General features: G+C 30.5%; 2 protein-coding genes across 2 annotated transcripts; both read left to right on the forward strand.

Moving 5' to 3' along the window:
• The first annotated feature begins 3,196 nt into the window (after positions 1–3,196).
• ABCG25 (ATP-binding cassette family G25) lies at positions 3,197–10,066 on the forward strand. The gene is made up of 3 exons (XM_020354795.3): positions 3,197–3,498; positions 3,702–4,539; positions 8,711–10,066. The coding sequence occupies exons 1-3, from the start codon at positions 3,349–3,351 to the stop codon at positions 9,727–9,729; spliced, it is 2,007 nt and encodes a 668-aa protein (XP_020210384.2). The 5' UTR covers positions 3,197–3,348; the 3' UTR covers positions 9,730–10,066.
• Positions 10,067–21,689: 11,623 nt separating this feature from the next.
• LOC109795198 (uncharacterized) lies at positions 21,690–22,639 on the forward strand. The gene has a single exon (XM_020354636.3). It carries the CDS (start codon positions 21,810–21,812, stop codon positions 22,413–22,415), a length of 606 nt encoding a protein of 201 aa, XP_020210225.1. The 5' UTR covers positions 21,690–21,809; the 3' UTR covers positions 22,416–22,639.
• The last annotated feature ends 486 nt before the right edge of the window (positions 22,640–23,125 follow it).

A 23,125-nucleotide genomic window follows, 5' to 3' on the forward strand; every position in this document is an offset into this window, starting at 1 on the left:
CAACTAATTATGTTTAAATATAAATTTAAAATAATTATTACAAAAGTAAAAAATATTATGACACAATTATTAGGGTGTAAGAGTTTTATTTAAGGTGATTTTTATTTGGTTAACAATATAAAAACTTATAGATAAATAATGTACAAAATCTAAACTTATTTAAGTCACTGATCAGGATTCAGGACTATATAATTTTTCAATTTCATATACAGTGAAGTTTAAACTTGAAACAGTTGATGTGTTTTTTTTAGCATAAAAGCTATATATGGAAACAAAAACAATTAATCAATTTTAACATCTTTATAACTAGCTGTATGAGTGTTTGTGAACCATTGAATTTAAGAGATTTTGGCGTGACGCCGCCACTGTTCTTTCTGAATCGAAAACCCGAAAAGAATATAAGAATATACATTAATTATTTCAACGCTTGAAAGGTTTGGTTTGCTAGTTTCAACTGAAGGTCGTCTCATAACTCATAAGTCACATTCATGGAAAGAGAAGGTGAGTTATGGTATGACATGGACATCCATTTCAACGTTCAAATCACCATCATGCCCAAAGCAAACATTTATGGATATATAGAGAAAGAATTTTATATTATATCTATGGTTAATCACTTATATATTGTTAGTATGAATTTTTTTTACATTAACAGTCAATCAGAGTCGTTAATAATGTATTTTTATTTGTTTATTTAATTAAATTAAAATATAAAAAATATTATTAACAATAGTGTAAAAAACTTTACACCAGCAATATATACGTGATTAACTCTTATATCTATGTCCTCCTCACTCCTCTATATATCTCATCCATGAATTCTCGTATTTGTGCCCTTTGAATGTTACGTGCCATAATTCTGATTATGATATATTTCAGTTCTTTTCTTTCATTTCATCATGATTCATGGCTTCAACTTCTGCCATACAATGGAGAAGATTGTCAAGCAAAATGTTATAATTCTTTCATCCTATCTTTTATATTTTATTTTGCCTTTTTTAATAAAGTAATGAAATGTTTTTTTAAAAATAATACTTTTTGTTATATTCTAATGAGAGAAAGATATAAAATATATATTATATATAAAGAAATTTATGATTACTTAGCTATGTCGATTTAATTTATAAAGAAAAAAGAGTTTTTTAATAAAGCGTTTAATTCAGTTAATATATGTTTGATTTTTGAATATGAAAAAATTCTTATCTTATTTGTGGATTACTAATTAATTAATTACAATGAACTCTTTATACTTAAAAATATTTGTTGTGAATATTATTAACTTAATCATTACACTTAAATATATAGTTAGTTGTTAGAATTGCAACTGAGTGCATTGTGTGGATAGTCTATGATAACTTGAGTCACTCATGTAAAATTTCTAACTACTCTCATTCATTGTGACTATATGTAGCTGTTAGCTAGGAAAAGAATACAGTCGTTATCAAATAATCAATTGCTTTGTGTTTCGTAACGAAGATTCAATATAGACTTTTCACCATCGCTAGGTATACAATTTTTTATTTTTTTATTTTATAAAGAAGTATATAAATTATTTACTTAGTCAATCTCTAAAAAGATAAAGTAAAACTTTTAATCACAACTTCATATTTAAAATAAAGATTAAATTTCAGTTCTTAATTAGTTAAAGAGTACTTACCAAATCATTAAGACGTAGTGAAAACTTAATTATTTAATTTCTCTCTAAAAAAATATATGCAATATTGATTAATCATGTAGAATTGGAATTATTAAATATATTGATGATGAATTTAATCGTAGTCACACTTGACTAATCGATGGAATTGCGATTGAACTTATTTTAGACGACTCACGAGTTTGGTTATTTATGTAATATCTCTATAAAGAGGTTTCTACTATCATCAAATGTGGAAATAAAAATTATTTCCTGTCAAATAATTTTATAGAGTATGCCTAACCCTAGTAGTCAAAGTAGGAATAGCTATTACATTGTTAATTAGTCTCCTATTTCCTTTTTTTTGCCGACAATATCCTACTTTCTAACAATAACTACAGTTTGGTTAATTTTTTATGATTTATTGAAACCGAATTAAATCAACCTAATTATATACTGTATTTTATACTTTTGTTTATAATAAAAAAGTGTATGAAATCTTTTGGTTATGTTAAATAATACAAGTTTATGTAATTAATCACGCATGCATATATGAGTTGTTATGTACAATTTTAATTATGTAGACATTTATATGGATTTAGGTATGTTAACAAATATGTAGCTTGAGGAACGCAGAAGAGTGTGTAATGAAAGTATGCTAGGTCCTAAAAAGGATGTTGGAGGTTTGACTTTTGTTCAAACCCTTTGAAGAAGACCATACATGATACATGTGTTGCTACAAGTTCAAAGTGGGTATCCTACTAATTGCTCGTGGCACATGTTCAACCCACCCTATTCCTTACTTGAAATTAAAAAATAAAAATAAAAAAAAGGGACAGAATACTTTATTATGTTCATTAAGATTTGATCAGAAAATCGATCGAGATCTGATAAATATCCCGCAGTACAGATGAACTCATCTCATGCTGGCAATGGGCAACACCATCAACCATGCCAGTACATTTTTCAACTTCTCAACACTATTTAAGATTCTCCAATGCAAGTGCCTCCTCCAGTTATTAATTGGCTTATTATGCACTTCCTTTGCCTCCTACTACATAAACTCTTCCGTAACCGATAAGCTTGGTTGAACACTTGAACATACATGAATATCTCAGGTATATATATATATATATATATGCTGAAAAATGTTTGATTTTCTAATACGTATGGAGCATAATTCTAATCATACTTTTGTTTAAAAATAAAATAAACAGTTCCGTGAGTAGAATGGATGAGTTTTGTGAGAATTACATTTAAGAATTGCGAGCATTTACAGATTGAGCACAGCGGCTGAAGATACGTAGTTGATGTATTTTCTTGGAATAAAGAAATAAAAATCCAAGTTAAACTTGGGTTACTTTATGATTTGAAAAACAAAAACTGAGGGAAAAAAGAAGGAAAGAGATAAAAGAAAGAAAAAGGTATGAGGATGTGAAGTGGAGCATTCCACCATTCCAAGTGCATGTGTATGATTGCCACGTAGCAATTCGAAATTGGTAGTTCCACTTTAACGTGGCAGTGCCATGGGTTCTGATCCCTCCATAAATACCCCATGGTATTCCTATCCCTTGTTCCTCTCACTTCATTCACTCCTAACTCCGAAGCCCTAACACACTTGCCTTATTCTTATCATCAATATTTCATTTCTACTTGTACCCTTTTCTCCTCCCTAGTGAGCAAGGAAACAGAATATCAAACTAAGAAAAATAGTAATGCCAACACCAACACCAACACCAACGGCAGCAGCGTTTGGTGGTGTAGAAACTCCTCCAAATGGAGACTCATCTAACACCAAACACAGCCCTCAAGAATCGCGTGACCTCCCACCTTTTTTGTCTTGTTCTTACCCCATCACTCTGAAGGTACTATGTTTAATTTATTTATTATTACAAACAATAACTAAACGTACTAATATTCGTGTCTAGCTCAGAGTCATCATGAGTTTGACTAAGTCATTGTCGACCCTCAACCCTCAACCCTCAACCCTCAACGGTTCTTTTCCCTTACCTAATTATCATTTTTTTAATCGGAATCGGAAAATAATTTTACTCTTCATGCAACGCAGTTCATGGACGTGGCATACCGCTTGAAGATAGAGGACAAACAAAGAAGCGGAGGGAGCATCAAGAGATTGTTTGCTACGCACGAATCCTCACCGTCGGATCAAAGATCAAGGCAGGAGCGAACTATTTTAAAAGGCGTGACGGGGATAGCGTACCCAGGGGAGATCTTAGCGGTGCTGGGCCCATCAGGGAGCGGAAAATCAACGCTCCTAAACGCGCTCGCGGGGAGGCTCCATGGCCACGGCCTCACCGGAACAATCCTCGCCAACTCCGCCAAGCTCACCAAACCGGTTCTCCGCCGAACCGGCTTCGTCACGCAGGACGACATCCTGTACCCGCACTTAACCGTGCGCGAGACGCTCGTCTTCTGCGCCATGCTGCGCCTCCCGCGCGCGGTGCCTCGCGCGGCCAAGATGGCGGCGGCCGAGGCGGCCATCGCCGAGCTAGGGCTGGGGAAGTGCGAGAACACCATCATCGGGAACAGCTTCATCCGCGGCGTCTCCGGCGGGGAGAGGAAGCGCGTGAGCATCGCGCACGAGATGCTGGTGGACCCCTCGCTCCTCATACTGGACGAGCCTACCTCCGGTTTGGACTCGACGGCGGCGCACCGGCTCCTGGCGACGCTGGCGTCGCTGGCGAAGAAGGGGAAGACGGTGGTTACCTCGGTGCACCAACCTTCGAGCCGAGTCTACCAGATGTTCGACAAAGTTTTGGTGCTATCGGAAGGTCAGTGTTTGTACTTTGGCAAAGGAGGCGACGCCATGCGCTACTTTGAGTCGGTTGGTTTCGCGCCGTCTTTTCCGATGAATCCGGCGGATTTTCTGCTCGATCTCGCCAACGGTACGTCATCGTTTCAACCCTTGTTTCTTAACTAATTACGGTTAGTTTAACTTTTTTTTTTTTTTACTCGTGTCTGTTGAATATTGAATTGATTCGTTCCGTTAATTGGTGTGAATTATTAGTGATATGTTATTGTGAATGAGGTTGATAAGTTGATATGATGTAGATTGTAGTGCGGTAGTGGTGATGGGGTTTAGTGAATATCATATCCGGGTGTGTGTGGGGTAGAATGTTATTTGAATATGGGCATGATGGGTGTGAGTGTGTGAACGTGATCACATAAACTAGTTCATCAACGTCATTCAGGGCATTAAGTTGGACAATATACTGTGGCTGGCAGACATCATACAATGCAACTGTGTTGCTTGTTGCCATGAATATGATTGCATGATATTGTGGGTTTTTGTCACTCGTTTGAGCCTTTCTTGCTTCGCTTATACCTAGTGATTAAGCCCCATGTTTAGTTAATTAATAATATATATGTAAGTAGGTCGGCTTCAATCCAAGCTTAAATATAAGATATGAACAAAAAATATTTAATGTTTATTATTTTAAATATTAATATTTAGTAAAATTAATATATTAAATTTTGTATAACTCATCTTCTGATTCTTGGGAATTTTGAATTATTAAATGTTACTTTCTCATTTCTTCATGCCTCCTTTTCCTTTGTTGAGTCTCTTTATTGGAAATCAGGAAGTAGACATCACTTTAATATTCGGATCACTCCTAGGACCTAATAGGATGTAGTTCAAAGAACTTGATAGCATTTTTCTGGCAATAAGTTGGCCATTCGTACTGTGATGTGATGTCGATTATTGTGTGTAAAGAATGCTTGACACTAATAAATAACGATATTCGTGGTACCTATACATCTTTTAAATTTACTTTATTTATATCATATCACTTGTTATATTTTTCTTTTATGTCTTTCTTGGTGTAATCAATTTTTCATTTAATAAAAGTGCTAGTATATTTTAGGGTATAATCGAAGAGAGAAAGAAAAAGATTTGTGAGGTTGAGTCATGAGTGGAACAAATCGATTAGATACGTAATGGGTTTAGATTTCGCATCAATATTGGGATGCTTTATTTTAAACAAAAGGTTGATGCTTACCACGTGTCCTCTTTTTTTGGAACTGTCTGTCGTTGGCTCTACTTTTTCTTGCCTTTCTTGTATAGCCAGTTGGTTTTCCTTTTTCCGGGGCCAGCCAGATTTGACTCCATATGCCTCTGGTTTATCCTCTCTTCATAGCCAATACTGTTTCTTCTTCGCCAAACCAAAATCATAAGCATTGCCTCCTCTGGAGAGGCATGCAATTTTTCCCTTTAATCTAACTACTAACTAGCAATTTGATAAGAAAAATTAACTCCATATATTTACCAGATATTTTCGAATTAAGATGGACGCGTCTCTCTTTCTAGATCTGAAATAATGAATTTACTAGGATATGGAGGGAACTAATGTATGTTTGCTCGGGAAGAAAGAAAAAGTAATAAAAAAAATATAAATAATTTATTGTGTTTTGTTAAAAAGAAAATGAAAAAAAAAAAGTTAAAATTTAGAGACAAAATTTTGTAATTTTCTTATCTTTTACTTTCTTAAAATTTAAATAAAAAAATTTCTTTCTTCACTCACTTTTTCTCCATTGATACAAGCATACATTTCCTCGTAAGAGTGAAGACTAAACTTAGTTATTAGCCCATTTTTGGAAACATGAAAGGATAGTTTAAGAAAGTCATAAGAGTTTCCAATTCCCACTCAAATTCGGTTTGGTGCCAATTTTTATGTGGGTCCGAATATATTCCAAAATTGGAAGAAAAATAGCAGGGACGCATATCAAGCATTCAAATGGACTTATGCAGGTATGGCCCCTTGTTAGTTGAACCATCAACCATATCCTTTTCAACAGGAACAAGTTGATCTACTACCTTTGGGAAAAAAAAATAACATCAGCATCAAAACTACTTTTGTTGTGATGTCGAAAATAGGCATTTGAGTTGAGGCGTCGAGCTTCTGCAGGACCATAAATTATTAGAGTAGAAAATTAACCTCTTGGTGCAGATATGTATTGGCGCGTTTAATTATCACAATCAATAAACCGCTATGTTTTCAAACTTACATTTGGATTATTTTGCATGTTTCTCTTTTCTTTTTCGTTTTTATTCTTCCTTGCCCAACTTTTTCAACTAAACGTCTTTGTTTCTCATTTCTGTGTTTATTAGCATATACAAGCTCTCTTACTTATTTACGAGTTACAACCTTTAGTATCTGTTAAAGGAGTGATGTAATTAGAGTACTTACATTGGAAACGCTGCCATGTGGACCAATCTATTTTGTGGACGGTCAAAAGAGAACTTGCATATGGTATAAAGTTGCAAATGCTTAGGTAGTGGACTGGAGTCTTTGAGTTGTAGATAACTGACCTTTTTATATGTGCTGCTGTTTGCTTCTTTTAGTATAGATGGTTGGTGATATCACTAAGCACAATCTCTAATTAATTTATTTATTCATAAATAACTGTATGGTAAGTGCTCTTTGACTAGGTATTTTTATCTTACATGCGGTTCAACATCTTTGGCACTAAAAGATTATTATTAAGGATATGTGCCTCTCTTAACCTTTTTGGTTGATTCTTGGGACCATGATGATAATATGGATATTAAGGTGGAGGAGTTATGACGACATTGATAGCGTGAGAAACCATCAAACTGCGGTAAAAAGAAAGAAAGAAAAAAAAGCATACAGAGCACCTGGAAAGGTGGCACACTAAATCCCTGTTTGCCCTAAAAAAATAGTGATAAACCCACAAGTATTTTAGCCACGATTAATTAGTATCTGGTATTCTATGGATATGGAGAAGGTTAGCCCTGGGAGAGTATAAGAGTTATATATTAAATTGGGGTTTAGGATATATCTTTGTCAATATCCTATGTTTGGTACTTGGTTTGCTCTGCATAATTGTTGCATGTTCCAAATAAATCTTTATTTTATTGAAAAAAGAGAAAAATAATTTTTCTTTCTTATAAAAAAGAATTGTAGAATAGACGAGTAAAATATTGAAGTATATGAATAAAAGTTGAATTTTGGTATAAACTATTCTTGACCTACTCGAGAACATGGTCTTTGGGGCCGTTCTGTATTCATGATTACATCTGGAGAAAAAAAAAGGAAAAAAACTTGACCTTCACTTCTTTGACAATGATCTGGCCAATTTTCAGTGATTCTCTTTTCCCATTCACTTTTTCTTTTTCTCTTTTCCTCCTACTTTTTTAGAATCTCCATCTTAGGATCTGTAATAGAGCTACACGTGTTGGGTTGCTTTACATCCTTATAAACATTTCTCCCGGAAAGTGAAGTCTGATGGAAGAAAGGTCTAATGAAATAAAAGTAAATAGGTACATTGATATTATGCAAATGAAAGTGGGAGCTGGTGGCCCAGTCAGCAGTGCCAGCACCAATCTTAGTGGAGACTCACCATAACACTAACATAAGTCAGCTTTTACAAGTCCCACTATCCTGTTGAAGCACGTTCATGCCCCTAATCACCCCTTTTAGAATAATCAAGTACATGTTTAATTAATTTTAACATGTTTTGATTTAGTCTATCCCTAGTTCGACCTATCCTATACTTTAATTTGTAGGTTCTTCAGCTTCAGTATTTTTTTTTATGTAAATATATCCGGCTATTTAAATGCTATATTTTTTTCCATAGGACATAGCCATGGTGCTGCATCTATCACTTTCTATATATAGTTTATTCCGATGTATACCATTGATTGAGAAATTGAAAAGAGTGTAAGGAGAGAAGTGAGAGAAAAATGAGATAAGATGATTAATGCAATAGAAAGAGAGAAAAGAAAAAGAAATATTATTGAAAATTTTATATAGATTTATGTAATATGTGAATGACATAACTTATGTTGCTTTGGATAAGGACTTTTCCTAGAAATCTTCAATCTCCTGTTTTAGTGTGGATACTGGATAATATCTTTTCTTCCTACCTCTTTGTCGTGGTCCTACTCCTACCTCCTCTTTTCCTAAATTTGAAATTTGAATAGGAATTTCTTTAAATTACTTCTCATTAAGTAATTAATAAGATAAAATAAAATAATTTTTCTAAATTAGATTCAACTTATTCATATACTATTTTCGGTCTTGAATCGTGCAGGTATTTGCCATGTGGATAGTCAAAGTGAAAGAGATAGACCAAACATAAAGCAAAACCTAATCCAATCATACAACACAGTACTGGGTCCCAAGGTAAAAGCTGCCTGCGTGGACACTGCCAGTGTTCCTGCAAAGAACACACACCCTTTGAGAAGCAGTTCTTCAAAAGAACGTAGACGTAGCGACAGGGTTAGCTTATTTGACTGGTTTTACCAATTCAGTATTCTGCTCCAGAGAAGCCTGAAAGAAAGAAAGCACGAATCCTTCAACACTCTGAGAGTTTTCCAAGTCATTGCTGCAGCATTACTCGCTGGTTTAATGTGGTGGCACTCAGACTATAGGAACATTCAAGATAGGCTTGGCCTACTCTTCTTCATTTCCATCTTTTGGGGAGTTTTCCCGTCCTTCAACTCAGTTTTTGCATTCCCTCAAGAACGTGCCATCTTCATGAAAGAGCGAGCTTCTGGCATGTACACATTGTCCTCCTATTTCATGGCTCGAATTGTTGGAGACCTTCCCATGGAGCTTATTCTTCCCACCATTTTCCTCATTGTGACATATTGGATGGGTGGATTAAAGCCTGATTTGTGGGCTTTTGTGTTGACTTTGTTGGTTGTGCTTGGATACGTGATGGTGTCACAGGGTCTTGGCCTTGCTTTAGGTGCAGCAATAATGGATGCCAAACAGGCTTCCACAGTGGCAGCAGTGACAATGCTAGCATTTGTGTTGACTGGTGGATACTATGTCCATAAGGTGCCATCTTGCATGGCTTGGATCAAATATATATCCACAACCTTCTACTGTTATAGGCTTCTCACTAGAATCCAGTATGGGGATGGCAAGAAGATATCATCTCTATTGGGTTGCTATCATGGTGGCAGTGATATGGGTGGCTGCAAGTTTGTTGAAGAGGATGTGGTGGGCCAAATTGGCACTCTGGGGTGCATTGGGGTCTTGCTTTTCATGTTTGTGTTCTACAGATTATTGGCCTACCTTGCTTTGAGGCGCATCAAGAGTTGAAGGAAAACTTTGAATGCAAAGAAGGATCGATCACGGATGGATCAATTTGTTGGCTCCTAGTGCAGCAGCTGTGTCACCACTTTTACACTAGGCTAGACTGGCCAGTTGATTCCTGCTAACTGTAATTGAAGAATGAGTCAGAAATTTCATGCTGGAATTGTAAAGTTAGAGAATTAATTAACTAGCAAAATTGAAGTGAACAGGGAAAAGAAGAGAAATTGTAGATTTGAATTTCGAATCACTCGCCAAGTTCATTCTGTATTCAGAATATTAAGGGAAGAAATAAAGAAATTTCTTCCTTATGAAATATATAATCTTTAAGTTTTTACGATTCTTATTCTGCCATTTCATAGATTACGTATCATTTATTATTATTATGCTTAATTTTACTTTTTAGTTCTCAGTTTTCTTTCTTTCTTTATTATTTTTTTTGTGTATTTTACCTTTAAATATTTTTAGATTTTTGTGATTTGTGCTCTTTCTTTAATTACCCATCAAAATATTATTGGAGTATTTATATGATATGTTTGCTAAAAGTTTAATAACATGATATATCTAATTGTAATTTGTGTTGTTAAACATTTATTTTTTTTTTAGAATTTTGTTCCCAAGTAACTTTTTTATAATTAATGTTCCAAAATTTTAGATTTTGACAATTTATATTTTCTCATCAATTATCTATCAACATATTATTAGCAAAAATATATTATGGTAATATTAGTGGATTAACATGTTTATCACAAGGTCCATAATACATAGATGCTACTAATTATGAAGTACACATATAATAATTTAACATATTTTTTAAATGTAAAAATATATGCATGTTAAATTTACACAAACAATATTTTTTAAATGTAAAAATATATGCATGTTAAATTTACACAAACAATACCCATTCTTATAAATGTGAGAATTTGTTAAACATGTTACTTTTATGTGAGATATACAAGATTTATATATTAAAAAAATGACTAATTACTACATTAGTTTAAAAGTCCAAGTATTAAATTGCCACAATTCAATCACAAGATAAAATCACATGATCTATACTATTTGGACAATCCATCCATTTTAGATGATAGTTAGAAATATCCTATTTTTATAAGATGGGTTTGTTAGGATCATAACTTCAACTAAAATTTAGTTTAATTAAATTTTAGTTTAATTAATCAAACAACTCTCAAATATAAAGTCATAACTAATTGAATAAGTAAAAATAAACTTACTAAAGAGTTATTTGACCTTATAAAAACACTCTATCATAAGAAAGGTAAAAAAAAAAAGTTAACAAAGATGATAACAACACTTGTGTCAATGTGTATATATGAGAGTATAGATAAGGTATATGAAAAATTGTAACGCAAGCTACCAAACTCTATATATACATGTATCCACTTTTTTGGATGTCACTTTTGTATCATATATGAGATTGAGATTAAATTTTCTCTCAACTTCAAGAGTTTTTAGAGTTCATCTATTTGAGTGTAACTCCATTTGAATCTCTTATCAATGATCATTTCTTTGTAGTGAAGAAACCTTCTTGTCTTATCTTCTTCTTTGGAAGTGGCATCGCCATCTCTACATATTTCCATCATTTTTCAAGTTTCTTCTTCTTCAAAGATCCCATGGATGAAAGATCAAGAGAGTAGGAAGAAGCTAGAGGATTCACCAATCATCCTTGAAGCTTATTTCATCATTTTTGATATTTCGAGCAAGGTCATCTTCATGATGTTGAAAAGTTCTCTAGTCTTTGTTTTTATTATTTTCATCATGTTTATGCTTTCTTTTATATCTTGTTATATTGTGTTGTAGTATATCTAGTTCAATTGTATGCTAAGTCTTGGATCTACTTTTTGTCTTGAAAGTTTATGGTTCATTTTTTTAGATCTAGTCTTATATGAACCATATTTTATTGTATGTCTTTAGGATTCATATTCCTTTGATTTCCTCTTCATTTTTACTACTAGAAAAGTACTATTCAATATCGTTATATCTACATCGGTTCCAATAGAAACAATGTAAATAAAAAATGCGGTGGCAATTTTGTAAATAAATAGAATATGTAAACATATTTACACAATTTTGCAGAGAAACAATGTAGATATAAAAAGTTCTACATTGGTTTTGTGATTGACCAATGTAGAAATGAAATGAGAAAGTTATTCTACATCGGGTTTAATTTTGACCGATGTAGAAGTGAAATCCAAATGTTCACGCGGGCAAACCCTCTCAACACTCGTTGGCGATCGCTCTTCTCTTCTCTCGATATAGAAATGTATATATTTTCTAAGTCGCTCTATTCTACATCGGTTCTAAAATCGATGTAGATGATTTCACAAAATCGATGTAGATAATGCATCTTGTAGTAGTGTTTGATGTATGTTGTGATAAGTTTGAAAATACAAAAAAGAAAATCATGTAGTTCACTTTATAAAATATATGTAAAGCATGTTGTATTACATCCTCTTACACCTACTCAAGTGATAAAAGATCAAATACAAATAAAGCTTATGGGAGAAGGAGAAAATAAGAAAACAAAAACAACTCCCAAAGAGTGAGAAGAGTGAAAAGGAGGAAGATGTCTCTTCTACAAAGATTATTAAGAAAGAAAGTCACTTTTTTTTTTTATTAAAAGTGAAATCAAGAGGACTTTCTATTTTGAACAATCAATCGTTCCACCAATCAATGAGTTAGTAAAGAACATTCTTCCTTCCTTTTGGGGTGAAAAGCTTGATGAGCATGTTTCTTAACCCATTAAAAGTGAGTTCTTTCATGCAAATGTTCTAACTTTTCCAAACATTTCTAAAACTTTTGAGTTAGAATATCATACATATAGATTAGGTGTGAGAGTTATTTTGTTGAAGGGTCGACATTCTATTACTTCTTTAAAAATAACTCCATATGGTGCATCTCTCAACTACCCTACCTATATCAAAGAGTTTCAAACTCTATTCCAAGCCTTCCAATCTTAGAGACATCATCTTGTTCTCAAGAAGCTTTTTATTCATGGTGGCTCTCTAGGTCACTTTTCTTTAGGAATGCAAAGAAAGTTAGTTGTAGATAGTTTAGTTCTTAGGAGCTAGCCTAGGTGATCACATGGACACTAAAGACATATTTTTGTAGATTGTAGAGAAAAACCTCTTTTAGAAAAACTAGAAAAATATAGTTTTAGTTTAGATACTAATATAGGTCTTCTAGTTAGGTCAAAAAGGGTTCAAGAGGGTCCCAAGAAAATAAAATATATTAAGGATAGATCCACTCACATCTAGAAAGGACCAATAAGTTAGACATATTTCATGTTCATCAAGACAATAAACCTTTAATACTCGTGACATACTTTCTTTTGTAGGTGCTGAAGAAGAGGAAGAGGATGCTCTGAATTTGAGGAAAAATAATCTTCAAGAGGGAGGATATGATGGAAACTTACCTATGAGTCACATCCAATAAGAGTCAATGGGAGTGAGTTGAGCTTGAATGAAGAAGGTTCAAACTCATGATGAGCTTTGAGTTACTTTTTGTAGTCCATTTTTTCTTCTTTGTTAACACTTCTTTGTAAATATTTTATTATTTTTGACCTTGTATTTTTTAGCAATTTAGATTAGAATTTATTTACTTATAATTTTTGTCTATAAGGGCATATTTAATATTTTAGGAGGTACAACTAGTATTTGAAAAATGTGTTTGTTGGACTTGTTTAGGCCAATGGAGAGTGAGAAGTCTTTTTCTCAATAGTTGGACATCAAGTTATGAACCATACACTCTCTTATTAGATTCACACATCACCTACCAAGTCACATATTCTATATATTAGTCACACATTTTGCATACTTGCTTTTACACCCTCTTTCTTACTAACATCCCTTTCCCCCTTTCATCACACCTTTTGCACCAAGTCATATGACAAACTCTCATTTGTTTTTTTAAAGCTATGATGCAGACATCCACTTTAAGAGAAAAAATTCAAATTCAAATTTTAAATTTGAACTAGAGTTAACTAGCTCGAGTATAAGTTAACCAAACTTTGGTTAGTTTAACTTACACCACAAGTTACCAAATTATATATATATATATATATATATGTGTGTGTGTGTGTGTGTGTGTGTGTGTGTGTGTGTGTGTGTATGTATGTATCTACCCTTTTGGACATCACTTTTGAATTATATATGAGTGAGATTGAATTTTCTCTCAACTTCAAGAGTCTTTAGAGTTCTTCTCTTTGAATACAATTCCATTTGAATTTTTTTTATCAAGGATCATTTTCTTGTGGTAAGAAACCTTCTTGACTTATCTTCTTCTTTAGAAGTGGTGCCACCATCTCTACATCTTTCCATCATTTTTCAAGTTTCTTCTTCTTCAAAAATCTTGTGGATAAGAAATCAAAGGAGTAAGAAAAAACTAGAGGATTCACCAATCATCCTGGAAGCTTATTCTATCATATTTTTATTCATCTATTTCTCTTTTTTATTTTATTTCACACCTATTTCTTTCCTCGCAACTAAATACACTACTAAAGATTTTCTTACTCCTTGGCAAAAAGTAGCTTCTAGGAAAATTTATTTGGCTTGGCAATTAGTCGGTGCAAAAAAATGCAAAGAATAGTGCAATGGAAAGCCTTTTCTTGATGATAGGGAAATAGTGAGGAAGAAGGCTTTGGCAATACCTTAGTCTAGGAGAAAATAAAAGGAAAAAAAAATGAAAATGAAAATCATATATCCACCATCACCTCAATGTCAATGGACTATTATTTATGGGCATCTAACAATATTGATTGGGCTTTAGTCGAATTAAGACCTCAACCTCAAAACACCTCTTCCATAGTTTAAAAACTTAATGCATGTTCTGAAGTTTGGTTTTGTGTATCTTGTAATTTAATTATTTTTGAATTTGGCTCTTTTTTTTTTGAATTTATGAACTCACTATACAATATCTACAAAATAGGCAATGATTGGGCAAGATGCCTAAGCAGCTTTTTGGAGGAATTCATTATTTGTTTCCTGATAACCATATGACCATAGTTTTGGCTGTAACGTTATATTGGTGGATTTATGATCATCATCTTCCCCCCTTAAACAACCTGTGTCCAATAAAATTAATTTCCACTGTGCACATGCATACTAGTGCATGAAAATGTGCAAGACAGGCTATCATGAGAAGTTTGATAATCGTAATACACTATGGAATATGAATGAGAAAGGGCATTATCATCAACTACCTGTCAAACATGAAACTCGTAAAAGGTAATAAAATTTGCAGCATGGAACAATTAGCTTAATTAGCGTAAAGTGGTGAAAGTATTAGGATATGCAGTCTTGCTACTCATAACAAATCCCTTATACAAGAATTCACGAAAATATCACAAATTCCCTGATAACACGTTGCATATGACTTCAAAAATATCTCAACCATAGAATTAGTTCTACATAAGAATGTTCTTCATACATACCCCTTTGAATCTAACACTTTGATTTTATATGAGATTGAATAAAATTAGAGACTGAAGAAAGAAATTGAGGGAGCTTGAGGGAGTTAGCGCTTTTGTAGAAGAGAAGAGAGAGAAGAGGTACTTCTATTTCTTATTTTGACGGTGAAAGAGTAACAATCAATACCTAGAACCATTATTTGATTAAAATAAATAACGCTAATTATATGAAGTTTTATTTAAAAAAATTTAAAAATATATTTTTCTATAATTATACTTATTTTATTTAATCTTTATAATCTAAAATAAATCTTTTTAGTCTTTATAATATTTTCTTTAATCCTTTTTAGTCATAATTTTTTTAGTTTTTATATTTATAATTTTTTAATCTCTTAATCCTTGTTATTAAGTTTTTGTAGCATTTTTATTTTCACATGTAACATTATTATTGAGATACCTTTTTTATATCTTCACAAAAAAAATTAAAGTTAATGACTAAAAGTAGAAAAAATTATAAGGATAGAGAATAAAAAGATTTATTTTAAACTTTAAAGACTAAAAAGGATAAAAAAAATAAATATATAATCATAAAATTCTATTTTAAATTATAAGAATTAAAAAATAAATTAAATAAAGTTATTGAGACTAATTTTTTTTTTTAAAAAAATGATTCAGGTTACCGGGCCAATGATGGTTCACGAAATTGGGCTTACCGGGCCAAATGTGGACTGTTGGTGCAGCAGCCTGTTATCGGAAGAAAAAAAAAAAGCTGAAGATATATACACCTCCATTTTTTTATACATACACCCCCTTTTTAAAAAAAAATATATTAAATTCCTAAATTATCCTTAATATTATTTGGAATAAAAAAAATTATCTTGGAAAGTTTTTTTGGAGGTGTATTTGTACATAATTATGGAAAGTTCTTTCCGGAATACTAAAATTACTATTACGGAAATAACTTTCCGTCGGAATAATTATGGAAAGTACTTTCCGTAACACTAAAATTACTATTGCGGAAAGTTCTTTCCAGAATTATCATAACAAATACACACACTGTTAATATTCTGGAAAGAATTTTCGCAATAGTAATTATAGTGTTACGGAAAGTATTTTTCATAATTATTTTGACGAAAAGTTATTTCCGGAATAGTAATTTTAGTATTCCGGAAAGTACTTTCCGTAATTATTCTGACGGAAAGTTCTTTTCGGAAGGCTCATGATATATACACCTCCTGTTTTTTTTTTATAAGTACACCTTCTTTATTTTTTTAAAAAAATTATAAAATATTATATATATATTTTTAATTTTATACCTTTAACTTTCAATTTTCTAATTTTTTCTTTTTTTTTTCACACACTTTTTTTTTCTCTTTCAATTTTTACATGCTACCAAAATAGATGGGGTGAAGGAAAGATAACGGGTGCATGTAAAAATTGAAAAAAGAAAAAAAAGAAAAAAAAAAGAAAGATCTGTAAAAAAAAGTACTAAATTAAATGTTGTGAATGTAAAATTTAAAAAAAAAAAAGCAAAAAATTAAAAATATTTTAAAATTTTAATTATTTTTTTTGAAAATGAGGTGTACTTGTAGGAAAAAGGAGGTGTATATATCATCAACATTTGAAAAACACTTTCCAGAATAATTTTTTTTATTTCAAATAATATTAAAGATAATTTAAGAATTTAATATTTTTTTTTTAAAAAAAGGGGGTGTATGTATAAAAAAATGGAGGTGTATATATTATCAACAAAAAAAAAATACATTGTTTAAAAATGTTGCTATATGAAAGTTATACGAACATAACTATGAAAATTGACCAATCACGGAAGAATATATATAAAGATTTTTCATTAAATGCAATGTAAGGATTAAAATTTCGTGATTTGATCTCATATAATAAGAGTATGAGCTAATAATTTTTTTTAATCATTTTTATTTAGATATTTTTTTTAAGAAAAAAACTATTTTAGATGTTAACAATTTTATATAATATTTTTTTTATAAAATTATTCTAAATATTAACAACGTAAAAAATCACTCCAAATACTAACAATATTATATAGTAAGATAAGATAATTAATTTTTAACTCCTATTTTGAACCAATAAAAATTTCTTTAATTATCTATTTGATTAATTTTTTTTGGAAGAAAAATTACTCTAAATGCTTATAACTTTATATAATAAGAGCATCTATAGCGAGGATTCGTATTCCGTATCTTAAAACTAAGCACATGTTGTTATTAAGTAACTTGCGTTAGAGTTCGTTGAGTTAGCAAGTGAAATTGTTTAAAATTAAGTACCATCTCTTATTTAAGATGCAACCACTTAAGAATAAAAAAATTATTTAATTACTCAACATCATATTTTAAGAAGAAAAAAATACTGAATGTGAACTTTCATTGAGCCACTAAAGAGAGAAAGTGAGTTTTTTAAAGATTACTTATAAGATACACCATTGGAGTAAAATATGTAGAAATTACTTATAGTGTTACTTAGATACTATGTGCATTGTGAAACCCACTAAAAATAAGATAAGATATCAAGATGGAGAGCTTATTAGATACTCTATTAGAGATGCTCTAAGATTCAAATGTTAAAAAAATTATATAATAAAATTTTTTTTGAGAAAAAAACTATTTTAAATATTAACAACTTTATATAAAAAGATAGAATAATCAATTTTTAACCTTTATTTTGAGTCAACAAAAATTTCTTTAATTATTCTCTATTTGACGAAATTTTTTGATGAAAAAACTATTTCAAATATTAATAACTTTATATAATAATATTTTGAGTCAACAGAAATTTTCTTAATTATTTTCTATTTAGAGAAAAAATTTAGGATAAAAATGTTTCAAATGTTAACAGTTTTATATAATAAAATTATTTTTGAAAAAAAAAAAAAAAAAACTACTCCACATGTTAACAACTTTATATAATAAGATTTTGAGTTAATAATTTTTTTTATTATTTTCTATTTTGACGAAATTGTTTTGAGAGAAAACTACTACAATGCTAAAAATATTTATACAATATAAGATCCTAAATAGATAGTGTGTAAAATTAGTTTAATTGTAAAACAATGGACACATATTGGTGCTAATATTACTAATGTAGGTACTGATTATGTTTACATCTTTCTTAAGCAAAACAGTCGACACATATTGGTTCTAATATTACTAATATTTTCATTAATAAATATTATAAATTTAGATAAATAATAACATGAATAAGAAAATATCAATACATGGAAAACTATATAAAAATAAATATTACTTGTTAGTAATATGGAACTAAAATAAATTGTTTATTAAAATATTATATTTATTTTATTTTATTTATCCATACACCGTTATTTATGTTATTTTTTATTAATTGTATTATTTTCTAAAAATTCATATTTTCCTTTATAAATTCTTATGATATAATTTCATATTACAAAATCTTGATTATAAATTTATTTTAAAAAAATCTTAAAAATCATTATATTTTTATTAAATTTTTTAAAATTTATAAGATTTGTTTTGTGTTAAAATAATGCTATAAAATCTCAATTTAATCCACCCTAAATACAAATTAATATACATGTTGGTATATATTAAAACAAGTTATTACATGTCAAATTATTACTCAAAAAAATAAACAAAAGTAGATATATAATCAAGAAAATAGTTCAGCGGTAAAAGAAATCAAATTAAATTTTATTGTTAGGATTACAATCTTCTAAGTCATTTTTGTTTTATGAACTAACCGCACAAGTGAATAATAAGTAATAAATATTATTTTGATTAAAATTAAGTTTAACTTTAATCATGTTAATTTAGGGGGGTGTATGTTTAGAATTTCGTAGGATTTTAAAAGACTTTTTTTGAGTAAAAAAATTCATTAGTATTCAATCAGGATTTTATGTCACTTAAAAACAATTCAGTGGTATTCAATCAGGATTTTCAAGATTTTTTAAAGAGTCCATTAAAATCCACTGGTATTCATTTGAGATTTTTTACAACTTAAAAACAATCCATTAGTATTCAAAAATATAAGGATTTTAAAGGATTGTTGTTTGAGAATGATTTTGAAGGACTTTCTAGTGTTATCTATAAATACCAGATTCATAAAACAATCCCATTCAAACCCATCAGATTTTGAAGGATTGTTTGAAGTGATTTTTCAAGTATTTCAAGAATTTTCAAGTGAGTTTTTCATCTTTTTTTTCTATGCTCCTATCTTCTCCATTTTTTCTCTACTAATAATACTACACTATTGTTCATTGCTCATATATAATATTGTAGTTCTCATCCCATTCTCCTATTTTGTAAAACTTTGATATGTAAATGATAGTGTCATTGACTTGCTCTACTTTTCTATTCGTTTTCTTTAATTGACTTGCTTTGTTTTATTCTATGTAGTTGAATTTGTTCCTTTATATAACACAAAAAAATGCTTGAAATTTTAACTTTTAAGTGGTAATTTTTTTATAACACACGTTAAGAAAAGAAAAAGGTGAAAGATGAAATTGATATCATAATCTCTACAATATATATATATATATATAAGATGAATTTGTTAGGGTTTCTGTGGATAGAATGAAATGAAAATGGATCTTAGTTTGGAGAAGAACCCTCTCAGCATAAAAACTGCGAACTCTCTCCTTCCCTTGAATTTGTTACTCTTATCCCTCCTCTTTTTATGACTCAACAATTATTTTATTTTTTTTACTATGAAATTTTAATTTTATTTTTATATTGTTTATATTTAAAAAAAAAAAAAAATTAACATAAGACATTGCAATATCTAATTTTTTAGGGTTTAGGATTTATGCCTTCATTAGCTTATTTTTTTAAAAAGAAAATATTGTTAAAATATTTGTTAGAATAATTTACATTTATAAATATCGTTAAAAATTATCATATAATATATAACTAAAATAATATATATATATATATATATATATATATATATATATATATATATTCTCTATATCTTTTTTTTAGGGGAATATTCTCTATATCTAAATACTTTCATTTATATAAAAAAAATTATATATCTAAATATTTTTTCAGTATCGAATATACTGATTTTTTTTATATAAAAAATTATCTTATGTTTCTATATTTTCGTTTTTACATGTTTTTTTTTATAATGACTGAGGTATTTGATCCATTTGGTAGCCAAGATATATTCGATCTTGTATGATTGGTGTGCTTCTAAAAATAATAATATAATTTTATTGATTTTGTCTCTTATCCATAATTATTTATATAACTAGTTTTCAACATATATTGCTTTAGTAATTCAAATGGGAGATTCACAAGGAAATAATAAAGAAAAAGAAAAAGAGAAAGAAAACTATGAAGCTTGGACCAAGGAGGATTCCGATGAATTGTTACAATTGACAGTGAATGCTATAAAAAGATGATAGGATATTATGGAGAATTATTATTATTATTTATCTAGACATTATTTTTTTAATTTTATTATTTTTGTCTTTGAGACTTTTTAAAATTTGAATGTATGAATTTTTTTTAAAATTTTATCAAATGTCAAAACTCCACAAAATCCGACAGAATCCATTAAAATCCTGATTTAAAAGTCTTGCAAAATTCATTAAAATCCTGATTTTAAGTATTGTAGAATCTTGCAAAATCTTAAAAGTCATAAAAATCCTGCAAAGTCTTTTAAAATCCACAAGATTTTTTTTAACTAAAAAAGTCCTTTAAAATCCTAATCCAATACACCCCCCTTATATTTAACAAACAAAACTTCTCAAGAAAATAATAAAGTTTATGTTAAAAAATAAAAATAATTAATTACCCAAATAATTTTTACCCCTTTATTTCTTTGCACCTTCTCTTTTGAATTTTTTTTTAAATAAACATGTAAAATTCCAGAAAATATATACAAACATACACAATTCTAAAAAAGAATACTTTTCAGAATTATATATGTTTATTCTCTTTTTTTTTTTAAGTACTTTTTGGTATGATACATTTATTTCAAAAAGTTTTTTCCGCAATAATATATGTTAACTAAAACACAAGTTCAACCTTAATCACATGAACATTATCTTTATAAAAAAAAAAAAAAAAATGATGACGACTTCTCAGAAGAAAATCCACGAACTTTTTTTTTTTTTCCCTTCTTTATATGTACCCAAACTTTTGACTGTACCTTGGGACAAACTGAAATTTTGCAGAAGTAAATAAATTGAGGCGTAACATCTTGAAACATATATGCTGAATGTATTTATGGTTGGATGTGTATTTTTTGTAGATGAAATTAATTGGCTGTTGTTCCGAATGATAAATTTGATTTAAATCAAATCAGCACCTATGCATTTTGGCCAGCCACCTCCATGTGAATGCTTCTTAACCACTCTTTATGGTAACCTCCCTATTTAAGACAAGGATTTGTCACCTCCATGACTATTTATTTTCCAACTTTGTCCCCCTCATCAATGCTATGGGGTCTTTTTGTTACTCAATAATATCCTTTTCTTTAACCACAAAATTAATGTTGTTTATAACAAAATATCAAAGCATAACATTAGTAAAATATGACTAGTACTCTTGTCTTTCTCTTTTTGCCTATATAATAAAACGTGCCATGAGACTGAGAGAGAGTTTTTGTGTGACACATCTTTTCTCTCTTCTTCACAATGGATTCTTCTTCATCAGCAAGTGCCAAGTTTGTTCCAAAACAATGTGACATCTTCCATGCAGGAAAGTACCCTTCATCTCGCAGGACTCATTCCTTTTCCTCCTCTAGTTCATCCCTTTCACCCTCTTCTTCCTCCTTTGAATCATTCTATTTTCCTGAGGATCCACTTCTTAGTCCTGCATCTCCACTAAGATTCTCAGGTGTTCCATTTTCTTGGGAGCATTTGCCTGGAATTCCAAAGAAACAGAATTCCAAAAAGAATAAGCTGCAGGAATCATCCTTCAAACTACTACCATTGCCCCCTCCAACTACCACACACTCTTCCAAAAAGCTCACTCATGAAGAAACCAGGGTAAGGAAGAAGAATTCAATACAAAGGGATCCATTTTTTGCTGCACTGGTTGAATGCTCAAAGGATGATCATGAGGAAACAAGTGGAAATTTGTGGAATGGAGCTAAGGTGCCGAGGAGTATTAGTGATCGTTTTGGGTTTATTAGCCTTTATGCTTCTTGCAAGAGAACTTGTGCTGTTTCTGAATCTTTAGTATACCTTCCAAGCTCAAGAAGAAGCACCTGTCAACATGTTAGTCCCAGGTCCCTCTAAGCATGCATAGCTAGCTGTCAATGTACTTTTGTTCATGTTGTTATAAGAAAAACCAGAAAGAGGTATTTCTTTCCCCCCCCCTTTTTTTTTTTTTTTTTCAAACCTTGATCTTTGATCTTAGTTTCTAAAATATGGTATGTGAAGACAATTATGTCTTTGGAAACCCAAGTTATTGTAATATGTTAATACACGTATAGGAAGTAGTGCTTGTCTCCTTTTGTTCAGAGATCACTGATGACTGATATTGTTTCTAATTTTTTTATCACTTTGGATTTGGTTTTTTTGGCATCAATTACCTAAATCTCTAAATACAGTATACGATCTTGGCTGTATTTCATGTGATAACAACACATTATGAGTGAATATTACATGATCCCATGTGGAAACCATGTACCGGACCACAGCGGAAAGAAACAGCCAAATTATTGATTTGACTTTTCTATTAACTATGCACATTTTGTATTTGCAAGTGTATGAATGTGACTCCCTAAGACTTTTCAGTGATGGCTATATTTCTGTGATGCTGATAACATCTAAAAAAGTTGTTGAGCTACCTTGGCTTTCTTTTAAATTATTCCAAGCAACACATGTACGTAACTCTCTAGTCTATACAGATTAGAATATACTCCAAACAAAGGCTTCGGTTAGGCTCTTGCTAAATCATATAAATGATGTGGCTGTATAATTAGTAGACCTTTTCAATTTTTTTT

Source organism: Cajanus cajan, chromosome 7, assembly GCF_000230855.2.
Source record: "Cajanus cajan strain Asha chromosome 7, NIPB_CcT2T_4, whole genome shotgun sequence".
In the NCBI taxonomy this organism is placed as follows: Eukaryota; Viridiplantae; Streptophyta; class Magnoliopsida; order Fabales; family Fabaceae; genus Cajanus; species Cajanus cajan.

What these genes read in the sequence shown, in the direction of transcription:
- ABCG25 (XM_020354795.3), top strand. Translation starts at nt 3,349, where the DNA reads ATGCCAACACCAACACCAACACCAACGGCAGCAGCGTTTGGTGGTGTA. An exon ending in CTTACCCCATCACTCTGAAG is followed by an intron (nt 3,499 to 3,701) that starts GTACTATGTTTA and finishes CATGCAACGCAG; the next exon opens with TTCATGGACGTGGCATACCG. An exon ending in TCTGCTCGATCTCGCCAACG is followed by an intron (nt 4,540 to 8,710) that starts GTACGTCATCGT and finishes TGAATCGTGCAG; the next exon opens with GTATTTGCCATGTGGATAGT.
- LOC109795198 (XM_020354636.3), top strand. Translation starts at nt 21,810, where the DNA reads ATGGATTCTTCTTCATCAGCAAGTGCCAAGTTTGTTCCAAAACAATGT.